The sequence below is a fragment of the Cynara cardunculus genome (genome assembly GCF_001531365.2).
Source record: "Cynara cardunculus var. scolymus isolate 2C chromosome LG 4, CcrdV1, whole genome shotgun sequence".
Classification (NCBI taxonomy): domain Eukaryota; kingdom Viridiplantae; phylum Streptophyta; class Magnoliopsida; order Asterales; family Asteraceae; genus Cynara; species Cynara cardunculus.
In genome coordinates, this window is record NC_037531.1 from 14,590,318 (window position 1) to 14,612,195 (window position 21,878).

At 37.5% G+C, this 21,878-nt stretch overlaps 1 protein-coding gene and 2 pseudogenes across 1 annotated transcript; 2 read left to right on the top strand and 1 right to left on the bottom strand.

Annotated features, from left to right (window-relative positions):
• Positions 1-906: 906 nt before the first annotated feature.
• On the top strand, positions 907-5,595 carry LOC112511426 (26S proteasome non-ATPase regulatory subunit 14 homolog). Its single transcript, XM_025117034.1, has 6 exons — positions 907-1,122; positions 1,236-1,413; positions 2,431-2,512; positions 4,636-4,812; positions 4,922-5,089; positions 5,253-5,595. The coding sequence occupies exons 1-6, from the start codon at positions 981-983 to the stop codon at positions 5,442-5,444; spliced, it is 939 nt and encodes a 312-aa protein (XP_024972802.1). The 5' UTR covers positions 907-980; the 3' UTR covers positions 5,445-5,595.
• Positions 5,596-10,013: 4,418 nt separating this feature from the next.
• LOC112511597 lies at positions 10,014-13,467 on the bottom strand (annotated as a pseudogene).
• Positions 13,468-16,519: 3,052 nt separating this feature from the next.
• LOC112511877 lies at positions 16,520-21,422 on the top strand (annotated as a pseudogene).
• Positions 21,423-21,878: the final 456 nt, after the last annotated feature.

The window sequence follows — 21,878 nt, forward strand, 5'->3', positions numbered from 1 at the left end:
AAATTTAAAAAAATATCAAATTTTTTTTTTGAATAGGCCCGGTCGGGACCGGTTATGGGACCGGGACCGGTTATGTCGGGACCGGTTACCGCCGGTTTTTGTCGCGATTAGGCCCGGTAGGGACCGGTTAAGGCCCGGCCCGGGACCGAATTTTGGCCACCTCTACCCGGGACACGATAGGGACCGGTTAAGACCGGTTACACTTTTAATTCAAAAAAGGCCCGACCCAAATGAGTTATGGGCCCGATCCAATTTTTTCAAAAAATATTACCATTATTTATAGCCATTGGGACAATCATATGACCTTTTTTTTCTCTTCATTTTTGACCTTTTTTTTGTCACATTGACCCTCTATACACTACATATAAGTCATATGGTGTAGGGGAAAGATATCAACTCACAAAAGCAAAAAAATCCTTCACAATTCTTGCTATAATTTGTGATTTCGGCTCGTATTAACAATTCTTACTTCTCATCTCTTTCTTTGTGTACTTTAAAAGTGTATTATAATTACATTTTGTAATATTAAAAAAAAATTATATGCAACAAATCGATTAAAACAAAAGTGGGACCTATTTCTGTCCGGCCCGTGACCAATACTAAAACTTAACCGGGCATTGAGTTTTTGGTCGAAATCGGGACCTGACCGATTACAACAAGCCTTTTTAGGATCGGAACTGATTTGGACCCTGTCCAAAACTGATTCTTGACCATCTATAATCTCTTGATTGATGTGGGAAGACCATTGGAATTTTGAACTAGGCCATATCGTATGGGCTAATACTAATAAAGCCCATATAGAAATGGGCCGAGCCGAAAGTGAATAGTTGTACGAATATGAAGGGGTAAATATTGAAGAACAAAAAGAACAGGGGCTTAAATGCAATACTTGATGCCTTTTTATGTATATGCAAATCGTGTCGTGTTACCAAAGAAATTGAAACTCCGATCGGGAAAAGAGCAAACGCCGGTAAAAGAATATGTCAGGTATGGAGCGGCTACAGAGGATGTTCGCCGGCGCCGGTGGAGCCTTAGGTCATCCGCCACCGGATTCGCCGACTCTTGATACATCGGAACAAGTTTACATCTCTTCCCTTGCCCTCCTAAAGATGCTCAAACACGGTAAAATTTCAAATTTTAGGGTTTGTTTTTCTCTTTCACGGGTTCTTATACATGAGTGAATTTGTACTGTTGATAGCATTAGGGTTTGATGATGTTTTTATTATGATGTGTAGGGAGAGCTGGAGTTCCTATGGAAGTCATGGGGTTGATGCTTGGGGAGTTCGTAGATGAGTATACGGTTCGTGTGGTAGATGTGTTTGCTATGCCTCAGAGTGGAACTGGTGTTAGTGTCGAAGCTGTTGATCATGTTTTCCAAACCAATATGCTTGATATGCTTAAACAAACCGGAAGGTCAGTATTTTGTGTGTTCATTTACCTGATTTGTTGCTGCTATGTATCTGATATTCGATTTAAGGAATTTGTGGCTGGAAGTTGGAAACTATTATCTTTAGCGTATTGAAAACTGAATCTTTAGGTGTCTATGAGTGTCTTTTTAAGGTACGAGAACGTGTACTTGAAATTCCTTGCAAACTGCAGTCTTTTTAATAATCGTTGAAGATCAATAATAATGTTGCAAGGAGTTGTTAATCTGACTTTTTCTAGCACTTCCAAAAGCCCCCTTGTTCCCCAATTATCAAGAGAGGCTAGATTACTATACCTTTTAGCGATCAGTGATGATAGAAGAGGATAATGAAGCAGGCTCATGGTGAATTTAAGGCTTAATGCTAATTATGGGTTTTAGAAGTCAGATAGATAGGCTTGAATCCAATCTAATTAGGGGCATCCTGAAATGGAAAATTATTATTTTAGGATGATGAGATTAGCTCGTAAATTTGCAGAACAGCACAAGAATGAAGTTAAATACTTACATACATGCTAAATACTTTTAAAGTTCTTTCTCATGTCTTCCTGTAAAAACAACCCCTGTTAATTCGAGTAATTGTGCTTTTTTTTCCAACACTTTAGTAGTTTCTTGTGTTGTTTCACATTTTTTAGTTTGAAAAATGTTCTCAATCTTATCTCCCCTTGTGGTTCCTCGTATACCTTCGTTTATCTTAACCTTTTGTGTCTGGAGGTTTTCCATGGGTTCTTAAATGATTTTGTGCATGATAGGTATCAAGGCTATCAATGTAAATCTTGTGATTAAATGTGTTTATAGTGATAAAATATTTTTGTTCTGCTTTGGTTCTAAAGATCTGGTGCTAATTGAAAATTTTGTAAGTGGTCAAGTCATAAGTGCTCATCTTTGTTTGCTAGTTATGTGGAAAACATTACTTTCTTGTTCACCCTCTATTTTAAATGTTGCTGTTTATTCAGCAAGATTAATTGTTTCTCCGGCTTGACTGTTCTTCTATCTTGTTGCCTCAGACCTGAAATGGTGGTTGGATGGTACCATTCACATCCTGGATTTGGTTGTTGGTTATCTGGAGTTGACATCAACACACAGCAGGTTCGTGAATTCATGTGCTGTTATTTGTATAAATGAGGTTTTCCGTTTATACTGATCAATTACATGATCTTCATTATAGTTGATAATTTCTGGCCGCCTTTTTTTTGGGGGGGGGGGGGGGGGTTGTGAAATGTCTATTGTGGAATTGTTTCAAGAATCTTACCAAAGCTGGATTTGTAAAAAATCAACTGTGTTGCGTATCCTTTCATAATTCAGGTAGTGATAAGGAATGTGTAAATAAGAAAATACCATGACCAAAACAAAGAATCCCAATATGTCTCATCTGGCGATAGGGTGGTTCTGTGGGAGATGCACACCAACCTTTCCTCCTCTACCTCAAAGAGGTAGGGAGGTTGTTTCTGAGAAGACCCCCAACTTGCAAAAGGATTTTGATGAGCTTAGATTAGATACCACAGATTTGCAATTTTCTTTTGCAGATTTAGAAAAAGATTGCAAAGAGCCTGAAACGATCAGATTTCTTTAGCCACAAAGAAGAAGGGCGTTGGAGACTACAGACCCTTAACCCAGTATGACCTACTAAAATGCGTATGGGATACTCCAAAGATTCCCCTTCTACTTTTTTTACGGCATTGCAGGCCTATATGTGGACTCTTTACCCTTCCCTTATCCTGCCCTCTACCCAACTGTAGTACCTAATAGAGGGCCAATATGGCTCTTTTATCAATTAGGATAACAAAAATAACAAGCATTTTATCCCTAACTAGCTGGAGCGGGTAAAAGTGAAACCAGAGGATTATAAAACAATGCAACCCAAAAGCAAGAGTAAATAAGGGAATACTTGGTTTTGAAGACATGAATGGCATATCACATGCACTTCTAATTTCTATGACTAAGGCCAACTCTTTTGATATACTCCACTCATGCAAATCTCTCTACACCATTTCCTCTATGTAACTTTCGCCGACCTATGCGACTCACCCACTATCGACCACATCAAGTACACTAAATAAATTTGTAGGGAGATAATCATCCATCATCACACTCCATATAGCTTCTGTAATATCTTGAAAATATAAAACCTTCCCGGCTTTGCCATCTTAGTAATTTACTTCAGCCAAGCACAGAGGTAGCTTGCAAGAATTGTAGATATTTCTAACGCTATATATTTAGTGCCAATTTCACTACATTAAGACTAAAGAAGGCAAAACTTTGTTGCACTGGAGGAGTTCTTTTCTTCTCTTCAACTCTTTCCTTGCTTCGATCAATAGTATCAGTTGCTTCAATATCAATTTCAATTTCTTTCTTAGTCTAACGCTATAAGGTGTCCTGGATGTTGTAAACAACAAGAGTTTGAACATCCTCTAATCGCTTGCCAGCAGAAATCCATCTCTGCTGGTCTTTGGGGGGGGGGGGGTATCTTCTTTTACTCGATCTTCGCTTTGGGAGAATACTATGTGAGGCCAAAATCGATATTCACAGTCAACTATTGTTTGGCATTGAGGTTCTCCATTAGATGTTTGATTCAGTTCTAGGGCATCCGGTGATGAGGTATGCAAACCTTACTAAGTCTCACAGTGGATCTGCTTTTTTCCAAGATTCATTACAAGACAACTTACATAGTTAGCTTGAAGTTTGAAATGGAACTGTCTCACTCATTTGTCAAGTGTACAAGAGACTGGTCACGCTAAATGGAAGTCTAAAATGACAGTGATGAAATGAGCATTGCATCCTTTATAAGAGCCTACTGAGGAGCTATACATCTGTTTCATTGCAAATTGAGTATTAAGGATTCTCTCTTTTTTCTGATCAATTTAGTGTACAAACACAAGCTTGCTATTTTCTAGTCAAAATCAAAGAGAGCTGATGTTTTTTTTTAAAATGGGCGAAAATCAGACATCTGGGTTAAGTGGATGGAAGCAAACAAATTTCTCTGTACACCCTTTAACCTTCCTCATATATCCAAGAGATATATATAAAGATTTCTCCCGAACTTTTGTTTTTTATAATTAAGACCTATCGGAGTGAATATGACCCTAATAGATAGGCTTTGAAATGTGTTTATTTTTTAGCAGTCTGTTAATCTCTGGACTGCACTGGTCTTTGGAGGCTACATTAACTGTATACGTTAATCTGATTTTTGTTGTATCTGCAATATGTTGCAGAGTTTTGAAGCTCTGAATCAACGAGCAGTTGCGGTGGTGGTGGATCCAATCCAGAGTGTTAAGGGGAAGGTTGTGATAGATGCGTTCCGCCTAATTAACCCCCAAACCATGATGCTTGGCCAAGAGCCACGTCAAACAACTTCCAATCTCGGCCATCTCAACAAACCATCCATCCAAGTGAGTTGATTATATATATATATATATATATATATATATATATATATAGTTTATCATCATCATCATGATCATCTTAATTCTTATAAGATGGAGGTGGTGTGTTTTGCAGGCACTGATCCATGGTTTGAACAGGCACTATTACTCGATAGCCATTAATTACAGGAAGAATAAACTTGAGGAGAAGATGCTATTGAACCTTCACAAAAAGAAGTGGACTGATGGATTGACACTTGAACGCTTTGATACCCATTCAAAAACCAACGAGCAGACTGTTCAGGTAACAACAATCTTCTGCTTGTTTTATGGTAACCATGGGTCTCATGAGACCCCGAAGATAACAGTTGGGAAAATAAATATCTGCAGTGACCCTGAGGAAACTCGAACTGGTTTTTGGTTGAGAAATGTGTTGAGTTGGTTTTCTGTAATTAATGAATATGCAGGAAATGCTGAGTTTGGCTATCAAATACAACAAAGCGGTTCAGGAAGAGGACGAACTACCTCCAGAGAAACTAGCGATCGCGAATGTTGGGAGGCAGGACGCAAAGAAGCATCTAGAAGAGCACGTGTCGAACTTAATGTCGTCCAACATCATTCAGACGCTGGGTACCATGCTCGACACCGTTGTCTTCTAAAGTTTGGAACACTATATTTTCCATGTATTATGTACACCTTGAAGCTTCTCTTGCAAGTGATTTTAGAAAGCAACCGTCGTGGTTCGTTTACGAGACTCGTGATTTTATTCTTAAATTTTTACCCTCTTAAAAGTCTGGATATTGTTCTTAGGACTGGTTGAATATGCTTTTCTTGACATGTTAAACGGTGTCGTTAGGAGAAATTAACCACATGGTTGAATATTTGTTAAAAACTTGCATGCTCAAAAATGTCGTCATTAAATATCAACCATGTTTTAAGAAGTTGTAACCAAAAATTGGGAAAAGAATTTTACAAAGCATTTAATAAAATATTATTTTTTTGTTAGACATTTAATTTCTAGATTTTATACTGAGGATATAATAAAACATATTTCGATCTCATTATGATTGTAATATCCGTGATTTTGGGTTTCTATTTGGGGTCTGTTGGTGATCATTTGGCATTTGAAATGATAATGAAACGAGGTGTTGTATGATTATCATATTAGAATACTTGAGGATTAGATCGGGCAAGAAAAACGAAGCTTTTGCATGAAATTGGGTCTCACGCGACCTGCTATGCAACCTAGGTCGCGGTAAGGTTGCGTTAACCATTGTGTTGTTGACCCCAGGGAAAGGGCGACTAGCCACGCGACTTAGGTCGTGCGAATGACCTGATCTGATACAAAGGGATCGATTTTAGGGTTTTAACTCATTTCTCTTTTCCTCTTCTTATCATCTCCTCTCGTGGCGACTTTGTAAGTTCTCGGTACCCTTTTAGGGCATTTTGGGGGAGATCCAACTTGAATATGCAAGGGATTGTTGCAACTTCGAAGATGTACGCGTTTTGAGCATTATGAGATCTATATTCGGGTTTTTAGTAGATTTTAATGAGTTAATGATCGATATTTCTTTGGCCTGATTATTAGTGTTGGGAATATTTTCAAAATAAAAATAAAATCTTTGGGTTAGGTTTTAGGAAAAGAGAAAAGATGATTTTGGTGGGTTTCACCTTGTCCCACATAGGAGCAAGAGTGAAATCCAAGTGGGTTTATAAGGGGAAGCATTTTCTATATATTAATTTAATATATTGGAAAATGATGGGGCTTCCACAAGGGTGCATAGCACCCTTACGCGCGCGACCGTGGGCGTGGGCGCAATGTGGCGCTTTGATGGCGCACTTTGCACACACGCATCACCGCTTGTAGCCGCCTAAATCCTTTTGCTTCAAACCGATTCGTTGGTGACGGTTGGCCTTAAAACAGTGCCTCTTCGTGAATAGATGCAACGGTTCAAGTGTCAGATATGGCACCTGTTGGAATGGTTGCGACTGTTCGAAGCGTCGCATAAGGGTTAAACCGTCACGGTTGGCACCCGTTCAAACAGTTGTGACTATTCGAACCGTCGCGAATGGTGTCTGTTCAAAGGGCTGTCACTTATGCCTATATATACCTATTCATAGACACCAAAAATCTTTACACTTTCCTCTTTTCATATACCAGATCGCTAAGGGTTGTGTTGCTATAGAAACACAATTACTTAGTTTCTTTAAATCCTTGAAACTCAATAGTTCAACCGGGGTTATCACCACTAGTGTGGTGTTGGTAATCATTCTACATACGTTGCTTCATTGTATCTTGAGAAGCGATTCGTCAAAATCCCAAAGCACATACGGTGGGGGCGAAATTGCTTTAAGGATAGAGATCACTCGCCTTGAAAACAATAAGTAGTAGATATCTCCTTCTTTCATTAGCCTAAATTTAAAACCCCAGAACTAACAATTAGTCTCATAAATTCCTTTGAGGGGATTTTCTTGTGGATCTGAAGTCTTCAACACTTAATCGTTCTATGCTCTGATACCAAAAAGGGGGTATGACGGATTTTTTGGGTTTCCGTTAAACCACATAATAAAATTATAATCTACATAATAAAATTATAATCAGAAAATAAAAACACATTAAACATAAATTAAAAACATATTGTAGAGAAAATAAAGCATGGTATACTTACAGAGACGTTAGAGTTACAGAGACGTTGAAGGATTTGAAGGAAGGAGAGTATGTGCAGCGGTTTTTTTATTTATTTATAAGGTAGGGGATATGATATGTAGAGTTGGAAAAGATTTTAAGAGTATGAAACTAAGTTAGAGAGATGGATAGGGAGAAGTTTAGCAATTCATGGATATAGAAAAGAAATTCTTTCTTGAATTCGTTCACTCTTATTTACAAATGAAGAGAATGAAGGTATTTATAGACCTTCATATGCCTATCTATGATTACAAAAGATATATTTGATAAGATAAAGATACTAATAATACAAGTGATAAGATACAAGAGTCAAAAAACCTATAAATTTAGGCCATGAAAATCAAAAGCCTATAAAGCTACAATATACGATTTCTGATCTCTATTAAAGTTTTGCAGGAGTTTGTCGGATACCAACGTTACTGCTTACTTTATTGCCTCTAGAAATCTCTGTGTGTACTATTAACTGATACTGGTGATGATGGATCTGTATATGGATCAGAATCTGGAAATTCCCTATTGTTGACATCTATTGGGCATATGTGACTTTCTCCGATAAACGGCAAATACATATCCCAATTATAATGTGACCAAATCTGTATGTAATGTCCTAGAAGTTAGAGATGAGTTTGGAACTTAGGTTTGGCGGGCGCAAAGTGAATTCAAATTGTTTTATGAAAATTTTGTACATCCAAAAATGTGTATTAAAGTGCCTTACTTGATGTTTATCAAATGTGATGTTTATTTGATGAGATTTACATTTTGCTATATTTGAGTTTATAAATCTTAAGAAATACTTAATACATCATAAAATTCAGGGGTTTTCATGAGTTAATTGTCATATGAGGATTATTTGATGTTAATGTATTTTGGTATATTGATTTTTAAATCATTCAAATGATATGCATGATTTAGGTGCCGTTTACCAAACGCTTACCTGGGTAAACGTTTATTAAGTCACTTTATTTTATCGGATGGATATGGCAAGGACTAAAAATCTTACCCGGTAAGAGCGAAGACAAGAATTGAGAGTCTTACCCGGTAAGTGAAGACGAAGACTCTTACCATGGTTAGGGCTTACCGGGATAAATTCTTGCATACGATGCATTTTAGTGAATAAAATCTTACATGGTAAGTAAATGATAGTGTTGAATTTTACCGATAAGTGCTTAGGTAAACGGCCCCTTAGTTGTGGTAATTTGGGTCATGATATTTGTTAAACCCTTCAAATGCATTTTGTAGTTTATGATGAATCATTTTGGATTACTCTAACAAGTGGAAGAGCTTAATGGCTTGAATTTGATATAAATACTCATTTTGGGGATTTTTTTTCCACCTTTGAGTTCACGGTGTTGATTTCCAAACCTTTTCATGTATATGTTGCTCTAACGCCGAGTATTTGCATTTTATTGGTTTATGTTGACTTTTATTAATTAGTCAAATGAATCGTTAAGTATTTGGCTCGATCTTGATTCAATTAAATTTTCGGGCCATTTTGTCTAGTTTAACTTGCTTAAGGTTGAGCATTGAAATGTGATATGCAGTTATGATATGTTCATTTGGAAATTACATGTTTGGAATCTGTTAGTCATGCAATAGAAGTCATATAATTTAAATTGTAGTGTAATAGATTCATATGTATAGGAGTCGGTTTCATGGTTTGAAATGAGATAGTTATCCCTGTATTGTTGCTAGAAACTTGGATTAGCGGGGGACTCAAGCTACAGACTGTGGGTGGTTGAAGTTGATGACTGCGTGATCCGCAGCTGGGACTCAAATTATAGATCGTGGGTGGTGAACTTGATATAGTGGCTGTCATTTTTAGCAAACGAGCATATCTAGGATCAGCGAGGGACTCAAACTATCAACTATGTGTGGTTAAACTTGATGACCGTGTAATCCATAGTTGGGGTTCGTTAACGTTGATTTATGGCTTACTTTGTGTTTACCACATTCCCCCGTCATTGAAAGGTGTTATTTTGGATATTGTATTGTCCATGTTTTCGTGTTTTGTGTTTGTTATATCGGAACATATCCATGTTCTAGTGTTTTGGATAATTAGATTTATCCATGTCTTCAGTATTTGAAATATTAAACCTGATTTGTGTGAATATTGAGTTTGGTTTCATGTCAAAATGGATGTTTGGATTATTGAATTTTGACTCTTTTATAAGCTTTATGGCGGTAGTAGTATTTCTCTTTATCATATGATTTTTTTTTTCATTTTAAAAAGCTAAAAGACAAAGCCCAACAGCCCCAACGTGTACTTTTTCTTTTCTTTTCCTTCCGTATTCAAGAACACACGCGATTTAACCCACTTGGGAACTCGCGCCAGCCTCTGGAATACGATATTTTTTTTACCGTTTTTGACAGTTTGTTCATGGTTTTCTGATTTGGATAAAGTCAAATGTTAGATTTATCTTATCCATAATTAATTATATCTAATCACTTCATCATTTTAGATCTCTCTAATCCACTTCTTCTTGTTAGTAGAATTCTGCAGAAATGTTCATGGAAGATATATTAGTTGTTGAATATATCTTAATGATTAGATAATTCCTCGGGGTGTATTCCTCTTTAACCTTGATAGTGGGGGCTAATAAGTCGATTCTACAGAAACAGTGACAAATTAAGTAACGATATTACAAATGTTCTATTGCTGCCTTCTATCTCGCCAAGACAATCGAAATAGATTGCCCATTTATGGATCGATTTCCCAAACTATCATCTCTTGGTGCCCCTGCCTCTGCCCCTGCCTCTGCTTCTTCCGCATGCCTCTCAATGAAGAAAGCCGGTTGCTTTGGATCTGGTAGATTCATATTTTCATTCGTGAGCATTGAAATAACATCCGACATGGTCGGTCTGTCTGCGGCATGTTCTTGAACACACAAGAGACCCACATGAATGCATGTCATTATTTCCTTGGGAGTGCACGAGTCTTCCAGCACCGGATCCATCAACTCCAAACCTCTGCCGTCTTTCCACAGTTCCCATGCCTGAATCAGTTTTAGCATTTACGGAACATGTAGTCGTGATCAGTGCTTTCTTCTCGAACATTATGTGTTGGTGGAACCATTTACTTGTATCAAACAAAGAAAGCCAATCTTGGATAGGATCAACTTACAAGTCCTAGAAGGTTGAGTGGGTGTTCGACGTCATAGCTCTCATGATTTTCTTGCTGCTTATAATCTCGAGCAACAAAACACCAAAACTGAAGACATCCGTCTTGGTTGAAACGGCACCTTCTCTCACATACTCTGGCGGCATATAACCACTGGATATCAAATCAAGAATTAGCGTTTGGTTGGATATATATATTTGACACAAGACAAATTATGGACTCACAGAGTTCCAACGACTCTACTCGTGTTTGCTTCAGACTCATTGGTCCCAAATAACTTAGCCATGCCAAAATCTGATATCTTTGGCTTGAGGTAGTCATCTAGCAAGATGTTACTGGCTTTCAAATCTCTATGGATTACCCTCAGCCTCGAGAACTTATGGAGATATAGAAGTCCCTGAGCAATGCCGTCAATGATTACAAAGCGATTATTCCAATCCAATAATCCAGTTTTCCTGGGATCTGTTTACAAGTGAGTAGCTGACACCAAATAAAGAACCAGAATATACTGTGTTAGATCTTACCAAATAGAAAGAAATCCAAGCTATTATTAGGCATGTATTCATATACAAGTATTTTCTCTTTCTTTTCGATGCAACACCCTAGAAGCCTGACAAGATTAGTGTGTTGAAGCTTGACAATGAGTTCGGTTTCATTCTTAAACTCTTTGACTCCTTGTGCAGAGCTACTTGAAAGTCGCTTTACCGCGACCTCTTGCCCATCAACTAATTTTCCCTGAGAAATCCATGACATGAGCTTTTATTTGAAACCTTCTTATTTAGACTCTATGGATTTTTACCTTATAAACTGCTCCAAAACCCCCCTCTCCTAGCTTATTTGTGCTTGAGAATTTGTTGGTGGCAGATAAGATGCTTTGAAAGGTGAAATAACGCAGCTCGTTGTTCATCTTCTTATCTCTTCGTATATTATTGTAGAAGCGTCTCAACTTATGCAGCAGTGCCCGCAGCTTATGGAGCAGCTTAGGCAGCAGCAGGGTTTGGAATTTCTTGGCTTTCCCTGATTCGTTAATAAAGAGAGAGTGATTAGATAGACTTTCTATCAGATGTATGTTATCTAAACTTCCGAAGATCTTATTGACCACTTGTGGAAAGCCGAAAAAGACAAGGGACTAGTGTATTTATATCATTGACGAAGTAAAAAAGTGAAGGTCGATACCTCGAACATGAAACCTCTTGTCTATCAAATAGCATGATACGAGTGGAGCTAAAGATCCAACCACTATCATCACCCAAATCCACATCTTGATCGTGTGCTCCGTTTCTGCATATGAAGAACATTTAACTCTCATTTCATATGGTTTTTTTTTTGCAGTCAGGTATTCACAAAGAATTCTTCAACTTTCTGTGTTGAAGAGAAAGTGTTCAAGTCTACTTGATGTGGGACTCTAATAGAGACACATGTGCCTTCTTTACTCATCTTTACAGGTACGCTCGATATATTAGTAATAGAAAATGTGTTCAAATATCAAAGGTAGTAAACTTGCTAACCTTCATATTTCACCAAGGAAAGAAGGTTTGTGTCGTGGTGATTTTCAGCTTCTGCTGGATTGTATATCATTTGACCGTAAGTCTTGCAGCGTACCCTGTTATTGGTTGCGTGGATATAGGCAAAGGCAATGCAAGAACAGTTGGTCCAGCATATTCTTTTGCAATCATATGCCGTCAAGTTATAGCTTTCATCATATACGTACTCATCCATATAAATGTAGCCATGTCTTGGAGCAAAGTAATGATCTTCCCTGCATTTCAAGTTTCCAAGCTTATATTCAGCTGAACAACCACGTCCATGGCCATTGATTGAGCTGCATTCGATGTCTAATTTCAGAGTTGAACCCTTAAGCTGACCATCCGGATACATCTTGAGAGCTGGAAATGAATCATAAGTTTTTGTTAAATATGAGAAGGACTTCTCCGTCTCATTAGAGATATAGTAGAGGTTGACATTTGGACCCGAAGATTGTAGATTTGTGTTTTGAAATTGACCATTTTGCCAAGGTCCACTCGCCCAATCGATGATGCTCCCTCGCCATAGGATGAACAGTTGACCTGTGCCATTGGGGTCTCCTGTTAAAGTAAAAGACCCATCAGCCGGTAGTTGTTCGCTCCGCCAAGAAGTAAGTGACCATTTGTGCCCAGTCTTGAGATTAACTCCCAATTTCATCCCGGGTAGAAGCGTGTCTGTTGGGTAATTGAAGCTTTGCCATAAAACCCCTTTAACTGATCCATTTGGATAGAGTTCTTGCAGTACCAAATTTCCATTATCCAACAGTGTAAGGCTTACATTTCGTGCTACCGGAGTAGGAGTGAAGAGATCAAGAACAGTGCTTGTACCAGATAAAATGCTGAGCTTGCCATTGGCATCTATCAACAGCTTGCTGTATATATCTGGAATTGGATTGTTTTTGTTTGCTACCCAAACTGCTTCATGAGGGATGTCTTGCTCATATCTCTGGCCTTGGTTATAGATCCCCATATCCCATCTCGCACGGGGTTCACTGTATCTGTTTGGTTTGGATTGAAGGTTTCGGTAATAGAATACCCCTAGATAAGGGCGTATGCTAGTACCAAAGCTAAAGAACTTGAAAACGAAAACTTTGTTGGATGAAACCAATTCATCCCAGTCCTTGAACGGTCGACCTTGTTCTAAGGTATCTGTTACCGAGTAACAAGGCTTGCTGAAAAAATAGCAAGATAACGAAGTCATGATGATGACGAAGAATATACTTGTGCCGGCCATTGTTTCAAGGCAAAAGTGATGTTGTACACAGAAGCTTAAGGGATGAGATGAGCAGAAGTGATTTATATAGAAACTAACACCAAGCAAAATCAGTTTTGTACACCTTTTTGTTGTATGTTAGACATGGTCAACAGAAAATACACATCTCTTTTGTCTTAATTCTTCAAAGCTTCCATTGGTTTCTAAGCCATTATTCAAGTCTACTTGATTATTACAAAGTCCTCTACATGGACAAGAAGCATAGCATTCAAATCCAAGGAGGAATAAAAATCTCTTTGTGGTCACGGAGGTTCAAATGTGGTGACTTCGGGCTATCTGCAAAGCAGATGGTCGTCCTAGGATTAGTCAGCTCGCATAGCGGGTTGGATATCCAGGTTAATTAAAAAAAAACATAGCATTTTTTTACCATAAGACAATATTATTTTAAGTTACAAATTTTGTCCTTGTGGTTTTATGTTGGTTATGAGGAAGGTCCATGAACCCTAAAATTCATGATTAGAGTCCTTGTAGTTTTACTTTTGTTATGAATACAGTCTCTTACCCTAACTTTCGTTAAAGAAGTCTGTTAAGTTAGGGGTATTTTAGTCATTTTGCTATTTTATTTCATTTTATAATAAAAAGGTGATTTTTTTATAAGATTATATATAATTTTAACTATATTTCATGGCAACAGGAACCCCATTAGATTACTCACTAAGAGTTTGTGTTTTGGAGACTTTCAGCTTCTGCCGAATTGTATATCAGCGTATCCTGTTATTAGTTGCATAGGTATAGGCAAAGGCAGTGTAAAAAGAATATGTCAAGCATATTCTTTTGCAATCATAAAAAGTCAAGTTATAGTTTTCATCGTATACAAACTCATCCATATAAATGTAGCCATATCTTGAATGAAAGTAAAAGTCATCTTTTCTGCATTTTAACTTTTAAAGCTTGTATTCAGCTGCACAACCATGTCCAAGGTCGAGCTACATTTGATGTCTAATTTCAGAGTTGAATGTTTAAGTTGAATATTTAGACACATCTTGAAAGCTGAAAGTGAATAATATGTTTTTGTTAAATGAGGACTTCTCCATCTCAGTAGAAACATAGTAGAGGTTGACTTGATCTGAAGATTGTAGATGTGTGTTTTCAAATTGACCATTTTGCCAAGGTCCACTCTTCGATGTTCCTTTGCCACAGGATTGCTAGTTGCCGTGTACCACGGGGTCCTTGTGTTAAAGTAGAGGACCCATGGGAAGGTAGTTCTTTGCTCCGTCAAGAAGTCGGTGACCATTTGTGTCCAGTCTTGAGATTAACTCCCAATTTCATCCCAGATAGAAGCATGCCTGTTGGGTAATCAAAACTTTGCTATAAAACCCGTTAACACACCTATCTTCATACAGTTCTTGCAACACCAAATTTCAAGTACCCAACAACTTAGCACTTGTATTGCATGCTACCAAAATAGGAGTGAAGAGATAAAAAAACAATGCATTGCACTTGATAAAATGTTGAGCTTGCCATTGACATCTATCATGAGCTTGTTGTATATATCTAGAATTAGATTGTTTCTATTTGCTACCCACACTGCTTCATAAAGGATGTTTTGCTTATATTTGAGGTTATAGAATATTCCTAGATAAGGGCGTATGCTAGTACCAAAGCTAAAGAACTTGAAAACAAAAACATTGTTGGATGAAATCAATTCATCCCGGTCCTTGAATGGTCGACCTTGTTGTAAGGTATCCACTACTGAGTAACAACGCTTGCTGAAAAGATAGCAAGATAACAAAGTCACGAAGATGACAAATAATATACTCGTATCGGCCATTAAKTMAAGGTGAAAGTGATCTTGTTGAACAATACAAGTCAAGGGATGAGAAGAAGTGATTTGTATTGCAATTCTTCATCTTTTGTTTTATATTACACATGGTCAAAGAGAAAGAGACATCTCTTTTGTGTTGATGTGATATGAGCCTTGTTTTTCAAAGCATTCATGGCTACCCCACCCTTCACGTCTACTTATTTACTAGGAAGTCGCTTATATTGACCGTAGGCATAGCGTCTTTTCAACCATAGGATAATATAATTTTGATATACTCSGTAGTTGTACAAAGGCTAACCCACTCTTCACCATCTCCCAGTTATAATGGCTCGTCCTAGAACTTAAAGAAGAAAGCCATCAAGTACTCTATTAGAACTCCCAAGGACGACTCAACGTCATAAAAGACCCATTTTGTTCAAGTRAAATCATGTTGGAGCTCACCCGGCCTTTGCAGTTTGAGTAGGTCTGCTTCACGTGTCTATATGTGACTTCATCACCTCACATACAAGGTTCGCTATATCTGCAGARCACTACAAAACTTATTATTACGACTTCAAAACCAAACACCTGGTAAGACTTGAAAYTCGGATATCGTCGGTCTTTCATCTAAATCATACAAAAATGTCAACAGAACATAGTAAAAGTAAAACAGCTGTCATTGTCTTTTACAGTACATTGAACCAAGAAAAAGCTTTTTTACTTTCAAAACAAGTATCGTGGAATAGCATAATTGACCGTAACAAAATGATTAAAGTAGAAATACTCGAATAATTTCGCATTTTGTTGCAACAAAACTGAGAGTCGAAAATAACTAGAAAGCAATATTCATTATGAATACTAGAAGCCCATACAATATCCATATACACGGTAAAAAAACCTAATTACACACACAACCAATGCAGAGAAATATTACCATCAACTCATCAAGAATAAAACCTAAGTGTAGTCTCTAGAACGTGGTTACAGTATTAAGAGATTATCTGTACAATTATTGCTATATTGATCAAGTTATATTATATTTGCAATACTCCAAATGGTCATACATGTTATAATATTTATTTTGGCACATTATAAATAACTTGTACCAAGTGATCAATGATGCAATCTTTTGATAATTTCTTAATAATCTTTTAATCAAAACGACCACCTTACAAACTCTACCCTACAGAGAYAACCGACATGGCAGTAACAAACTAACCGGTAGCCGGTGGAGTTACTGTTTCTACAACGAGAAAATATCAAAAATATATTATCCTTGTGTATGGTCTATTAGATGCTATTTTTCCGGTCCATTTTAAGCTATCTGACCTTTGAAAAGGGGCACTTATCACATCCACAGAAAAGGGATGCTTTTTCTGTTGACCATATAAACGGAAGGTGTAGAAGTTTGATTAAGTCAAGAAAATTAATTTGCTAAGAGTTTATAAACACACCATAGAAATCACTTGCTCTCTTCTCATCCCAGAGCTTCTGTGTTCAACAAGATCACTTTTATCTTGAAACAATGGCTGACAGGAGGATACTCCTCATCTTCATCGTCACTTTGTCTTTATCTTGCTATTTTTTCAGCAAACCTTGCTACTYAACAACAGATACCTTACAACAAGGTCAACACYTCAAGGATTGGGATGAATTGGTTTCATCAAACGCTGTTTTCACTTTGAAGTTCTTTAGCTTTGGCACTAGCATGTGCCCTTAWCTRGGGATAGTCTATAAAAACTACCAAATACACGATGACTCACATACCGACCGCAACCACAACCGTGATGACAACGCCAACTACAACCGTAATGAAGTAGTTTGGGTGGCAAACAGAAACAATCCAATCCCAGATATGTACRGCAAGCTCATAATAGATGCTAATGGGAAGCTCACCATTTCATCTAGTGCAGGCACTATTCTTGATCTTTTCACTCCTACTCCAGTAATGCGCAATGCAAGTGCTAYACTGYTGGATTCTGGAAATTTGGTACTACAAGAATTGTATCCAGATGGGTCAGTTAAACGGGTTTTATGGCAAAGCTTTGATTACCCAACAGACACACTTCTACCTGGGATGAAACTGGGAGTAAATCTCATGACCGGCCACAGATGGTCACTGACTTCTTGGCGGAATGGGCGTCTACCGGCCGATGGGTCTTATACATTAACAGGAGACCCGAATGGCACAAGTCAACTGGTCATCTTGGGGCGAGGGGACACCCGCTGGAGAAGTGGACTTTGGCAGAATGRTCAGTTCAAAAACACAGATCTACAATCTTCTGGTCCAGATGTCCGACTCTACTATATCTCTAATGAGACTGAGCAATCTTTCACATATTTAACAAAAACATATGATTCATTTCCAGTTCTCAGGATCCATCCAGACGGTCACCTTTGGGGTTCAACTCTAAATTTTGACGTCCAATGCTTCTCAATCGATCACCCTGGACCTGGTTGTGCTGAATATGACTTCGAAAAGTTAGAATGCAGGAATGACAGTTACTTTTATTCAGAAGATGGATTTTATCCAACAAATTATGGCTACATTTTTGTGGATGAGTATGTATATGGTGAAAGCCATAACTTGACTTTATATGACTGCAAAAGAATATGCTGGAGAAATTGTTCTTGCATCGCCTATACTTATTCAACCGAAAACAGGGCAGGCTGCAAGACTTATGGTCAAATRATATATAATCCAGCAGAATCTGAAAATCATAGAGACACGGAATATTTCACCATTGCCAGTTCTTACATAGAAGGTTAGCAAGTTCACTACTCTTGATGCTTTTGACTCATGTGGAAAATTATTTACGCTCTTACCATATAGAGAATGAATGCATGCATCCTTTAAAATCAATAATGATTGTAGAAGATAGCTTCCACGCACAGGCTTTTCTACAATAACTACCAGATATACACAATACTTAAGGACTTAAGGTCCACCAGGTTAAGCCTTAAAGTGTCTCATTCTTAAACAATATTCATAGTGTGTGATATCTTAAATACTGCAGGTTAAACTTTCRAAGGTTACAAGTTAATGCTATTGAAAATGAAAGCATCCAATAGTAACATGCATAGCACCAAATGGCAGCTGATTGTATAATCAATTTTGAACATTACAGTTCTAAAACCAAAACACAGAAAATTGAAAAATTCTAAATGTAAAGATGTTAATACTTCACCATTGGTTTCTTTGTGAATTTCTAATTTGACTGCAAACGTTTGGTTTGACGGAGAGATTTGGATTTGAAAGGATTTAGAATCTTTGGTGTGTAGGATTTGGAATGGAATTGAATTTCATTCTTTATGAATAATTTGTAATAACAAATTATAAATAATTAAATCACATTTTTATTAATTGATTATTAGAAAACAAATGGTTTTAACACATTTTTAAACATTATTATAAACAAATCCTACAAAATCCCATGATCCCAACCATCCCCTTGGGATTTCAAAATCCTATGCTTGAGGGATTTCAAAGAAATCCTAGGATTCCAAATCAAAGCAATCCTGCAAAACGAACACGGGATTGGAATGGATTTGATTATTTGAATTCCAAATCCCCTTAAATCCTTTCCATTCCTACAAATCAAACGGACCCGTAAGAGGCATTTGGTTTGATGGAATGGTTTCGAGGGATTTGGATTTTGTGGAAGGTTTGGAAATGGAGGGATTTGGAATCTTTGGTGTTTTTGGTTTGTAGGATTTGGAATGGAGTTGAATTCAATTATTTATAAATAATTTATAAAAGCAATATATAGATAACTATAGAAATAATTAAATTACCTTTTTATTAATTGATTAGCCCAAAAAACAAATGTTTTTAACATATTTTAAATCATTGTAACATATAAATCCTACAAAATCCCATGAAATAGTACCAACCACCCCCGTGCGATTTCAAAATTCTACGTTTGGGGGATTTCAATGAAATCCACGATTTCAAGTCCAGGAAATCCTTCAAACCAAACATGGGACCGTAATGGAATTCAATTCCAAATCCAATCCAATCCTACAAATCAAACAAGACCTTAATAATTTCTTCATATGCAGAAATGAACGACAAGATCAGGGACAGGGAAAGGGAAAGGGAAAGGGAAAGGGAAAGGGACAGGGACAGGGACAGGGACAGGAAGAGGAAGAGGAAGAGGAAGAGGAAGAGGAAGAGGAAGAGGAAGAGGATGTGGATTTGGTTGATGATAGGAGCTGGATCTTTAGCTCCCCTCCTATCATGCTATTTGGCAGACAAGAAATATCATCTTAGAGGTACAACCTTCACTTTAATTTTACTTTCTCCATGTCCAGATAAGTACTGTAGTCCGTGATCGTTCTGGGATTTCCAGAAGTGGTCAATAGTATCCATTCATCATTTATGCTTGCACCTAATAAAGAAATACTCTACCATCCTCATATTAGCTTTAAATGAAATAAACTTTTCTTTCTTATGACACATCTTCAGACAGACTGACACAGGCGGGTCATTAAGATGGATCAAGGGGATGCTTTAACTATATTCAGATAGTTGTACATTTCTGTACTTGCAATATATTAATGAATTATAGGAACCCATAAGTAGACAGTGCACATGTTGCCACAAAATACCGTTACAAAAGACTGCTTCAAGATCTTTAGAAGTTAAGTATTGACAGGTTAATAAAAAAAAGTATCGACTTCAAGAACATTTTAACTATCTAAGCACTTTGTCTTTGTTAACAAATTAGGTAAAGCCAAGAGAACCCTAAAGCTGCTGCTGCATAAGCTGAGACGCTTCTACAATTATATACGAAGAGATACGAAGATGAACAATGAGCTACGTTATTTCACCTTTCATAGCATCTTATCTGCCACTAACAATTTCGCAAGCACAAACAAGCTAGGAGAGGGGGGTTTTGGAGCAGTTTAYAAGGTAAYCTTCCAAAAACACCCTATAAAAGATTATTTCGAATAAAAGCTCATGTCATGGATTTCTCAGGGAAGATTAGTTGATGGGCAAGAGGTTGCAGTAAAGCAACTTTCAAAAGGCTCTGCACAAGGAGTCAAGGAGTTTAAGAATGAAACTGAACTCATTGTCAAACTTCAACACACTAAYCTTGTCAGGCTTCTAGGATGTTGCATTGAGAAGCAAGAGAAAATACTTGTATATGAATACATGCCTAATAATAGTTTGGATTTCTTTCTATTTGGTAAGATCTAAAACTTGGTACATTCTGTATATATGAGCCTGGTTCTCTATTTGGCGTCAGCTACTCACTTGTAAACAGATCCTASGAAAAATGGATTACTGGATTGGAATAATCGCTTTGTAATCATTGACGGTATTGCTCAGGGACTTCTATACCTCCATAAGTTCTCAAGGCTGAAGGTAATCCATAGAGATCTGAAAGCCAGTAACATCTTGCTAGATGACTACCTCAAGCCAAAAATATCAGATTTTGGTATGGCTAAGTTATTTGGGATCAATGAATCTGAAGAAAATACAGGTAGAGTCGTTGGAACGCGGTGAGTCCATAATTTTTCTTGTGYCAATAGTCAATAACACAAACCCCCAAACGCTAACTCTTGGTTTTGATATCCAGTGGTTATATGCCACCAGAGTATATGAGAGAAGGCACAGTTTCAACCAAGATAGATGTCTTCAGTTTTGGTGTTTTGKTGCTTGAGATTGTAWGCAGCAAGAAGAATCATGGGAGTTATGATGYGGAACACCCACTCAACCTTCTGGGCCTTGTAAGTTATCCTATCCAATACTCGTTGTCTTCATTYGATACAAATAAAAGGTTCAACCAACAATAWATTGTTTGAGAAGAATACATTGACAACTACATGTTGCATAAATGCTGAAACTAATTCAGGCATGGGAACTGTGGAACGAAGGGAGAGGTTTGGAGTTGATGGATTCAGTACTGGAAGATTCATGTACCCCCAAGGAAGTAATGACATGCATTCATGTGGGTCTCTTGTGTGTTCAAGATCATGCCATGGACAGACCTAACATGTCAGAAGTTATTTCAATGCTCACAAATGAAAATATGAATCTACCAGTCCCAAAACAGCCAGCTTTCTTCATTGAGAGGCATGATAGAGAGGCCGCAAGGGATGATAGTTTGGGAAATGGATCCGTAAATGGGCAATCTATTTCAATTGTGGTCGCGAGATAGAACGCATGAAATGTGTCACTGGTTTGTAAGATAAGTCTCCATTACATCTTTATTTATCAGTATCTTATGGTTTCCAGTTCGTATGGCGACATTGCTTACACCTCATGATGATTCTCTGAACAGAATTTTGCTCCTTACTGTTAGGTGGCGTTTGTTTTTTAAGAGGTGCTGAAGTCTGAAGTCTGATTTCAYTTCTGATTTTTAAGAGGTGGTGCTGAAGTCTGAAATCTGAATCAGTCAGACTGTTTGTTTTTGTAAACTGACAAACGTCTGAAGTCTGAAATCTGAATCAATAGTTTGCTTTTGTAACCAACAAAACATATGAATATGTATAATTTATGATTTCACTTCTGTTTATGTTCTCAATATTTATTTAATTATTCCTTCTCCTTCACATCAAGTCTTCCATCCTCAATCTCCACCCTCATCCCACCACCATCAACCACCGTCCACCATCACTGCTTCTCTAAAATCCAACGCCCAAATCCACCTCTAAAATCAAAGCAAATCTCCATCATGATGAAAACTACAGGGACGAAAATACCTTGATTCACGAGGATAAAGGTGCACAACTACTGGTTT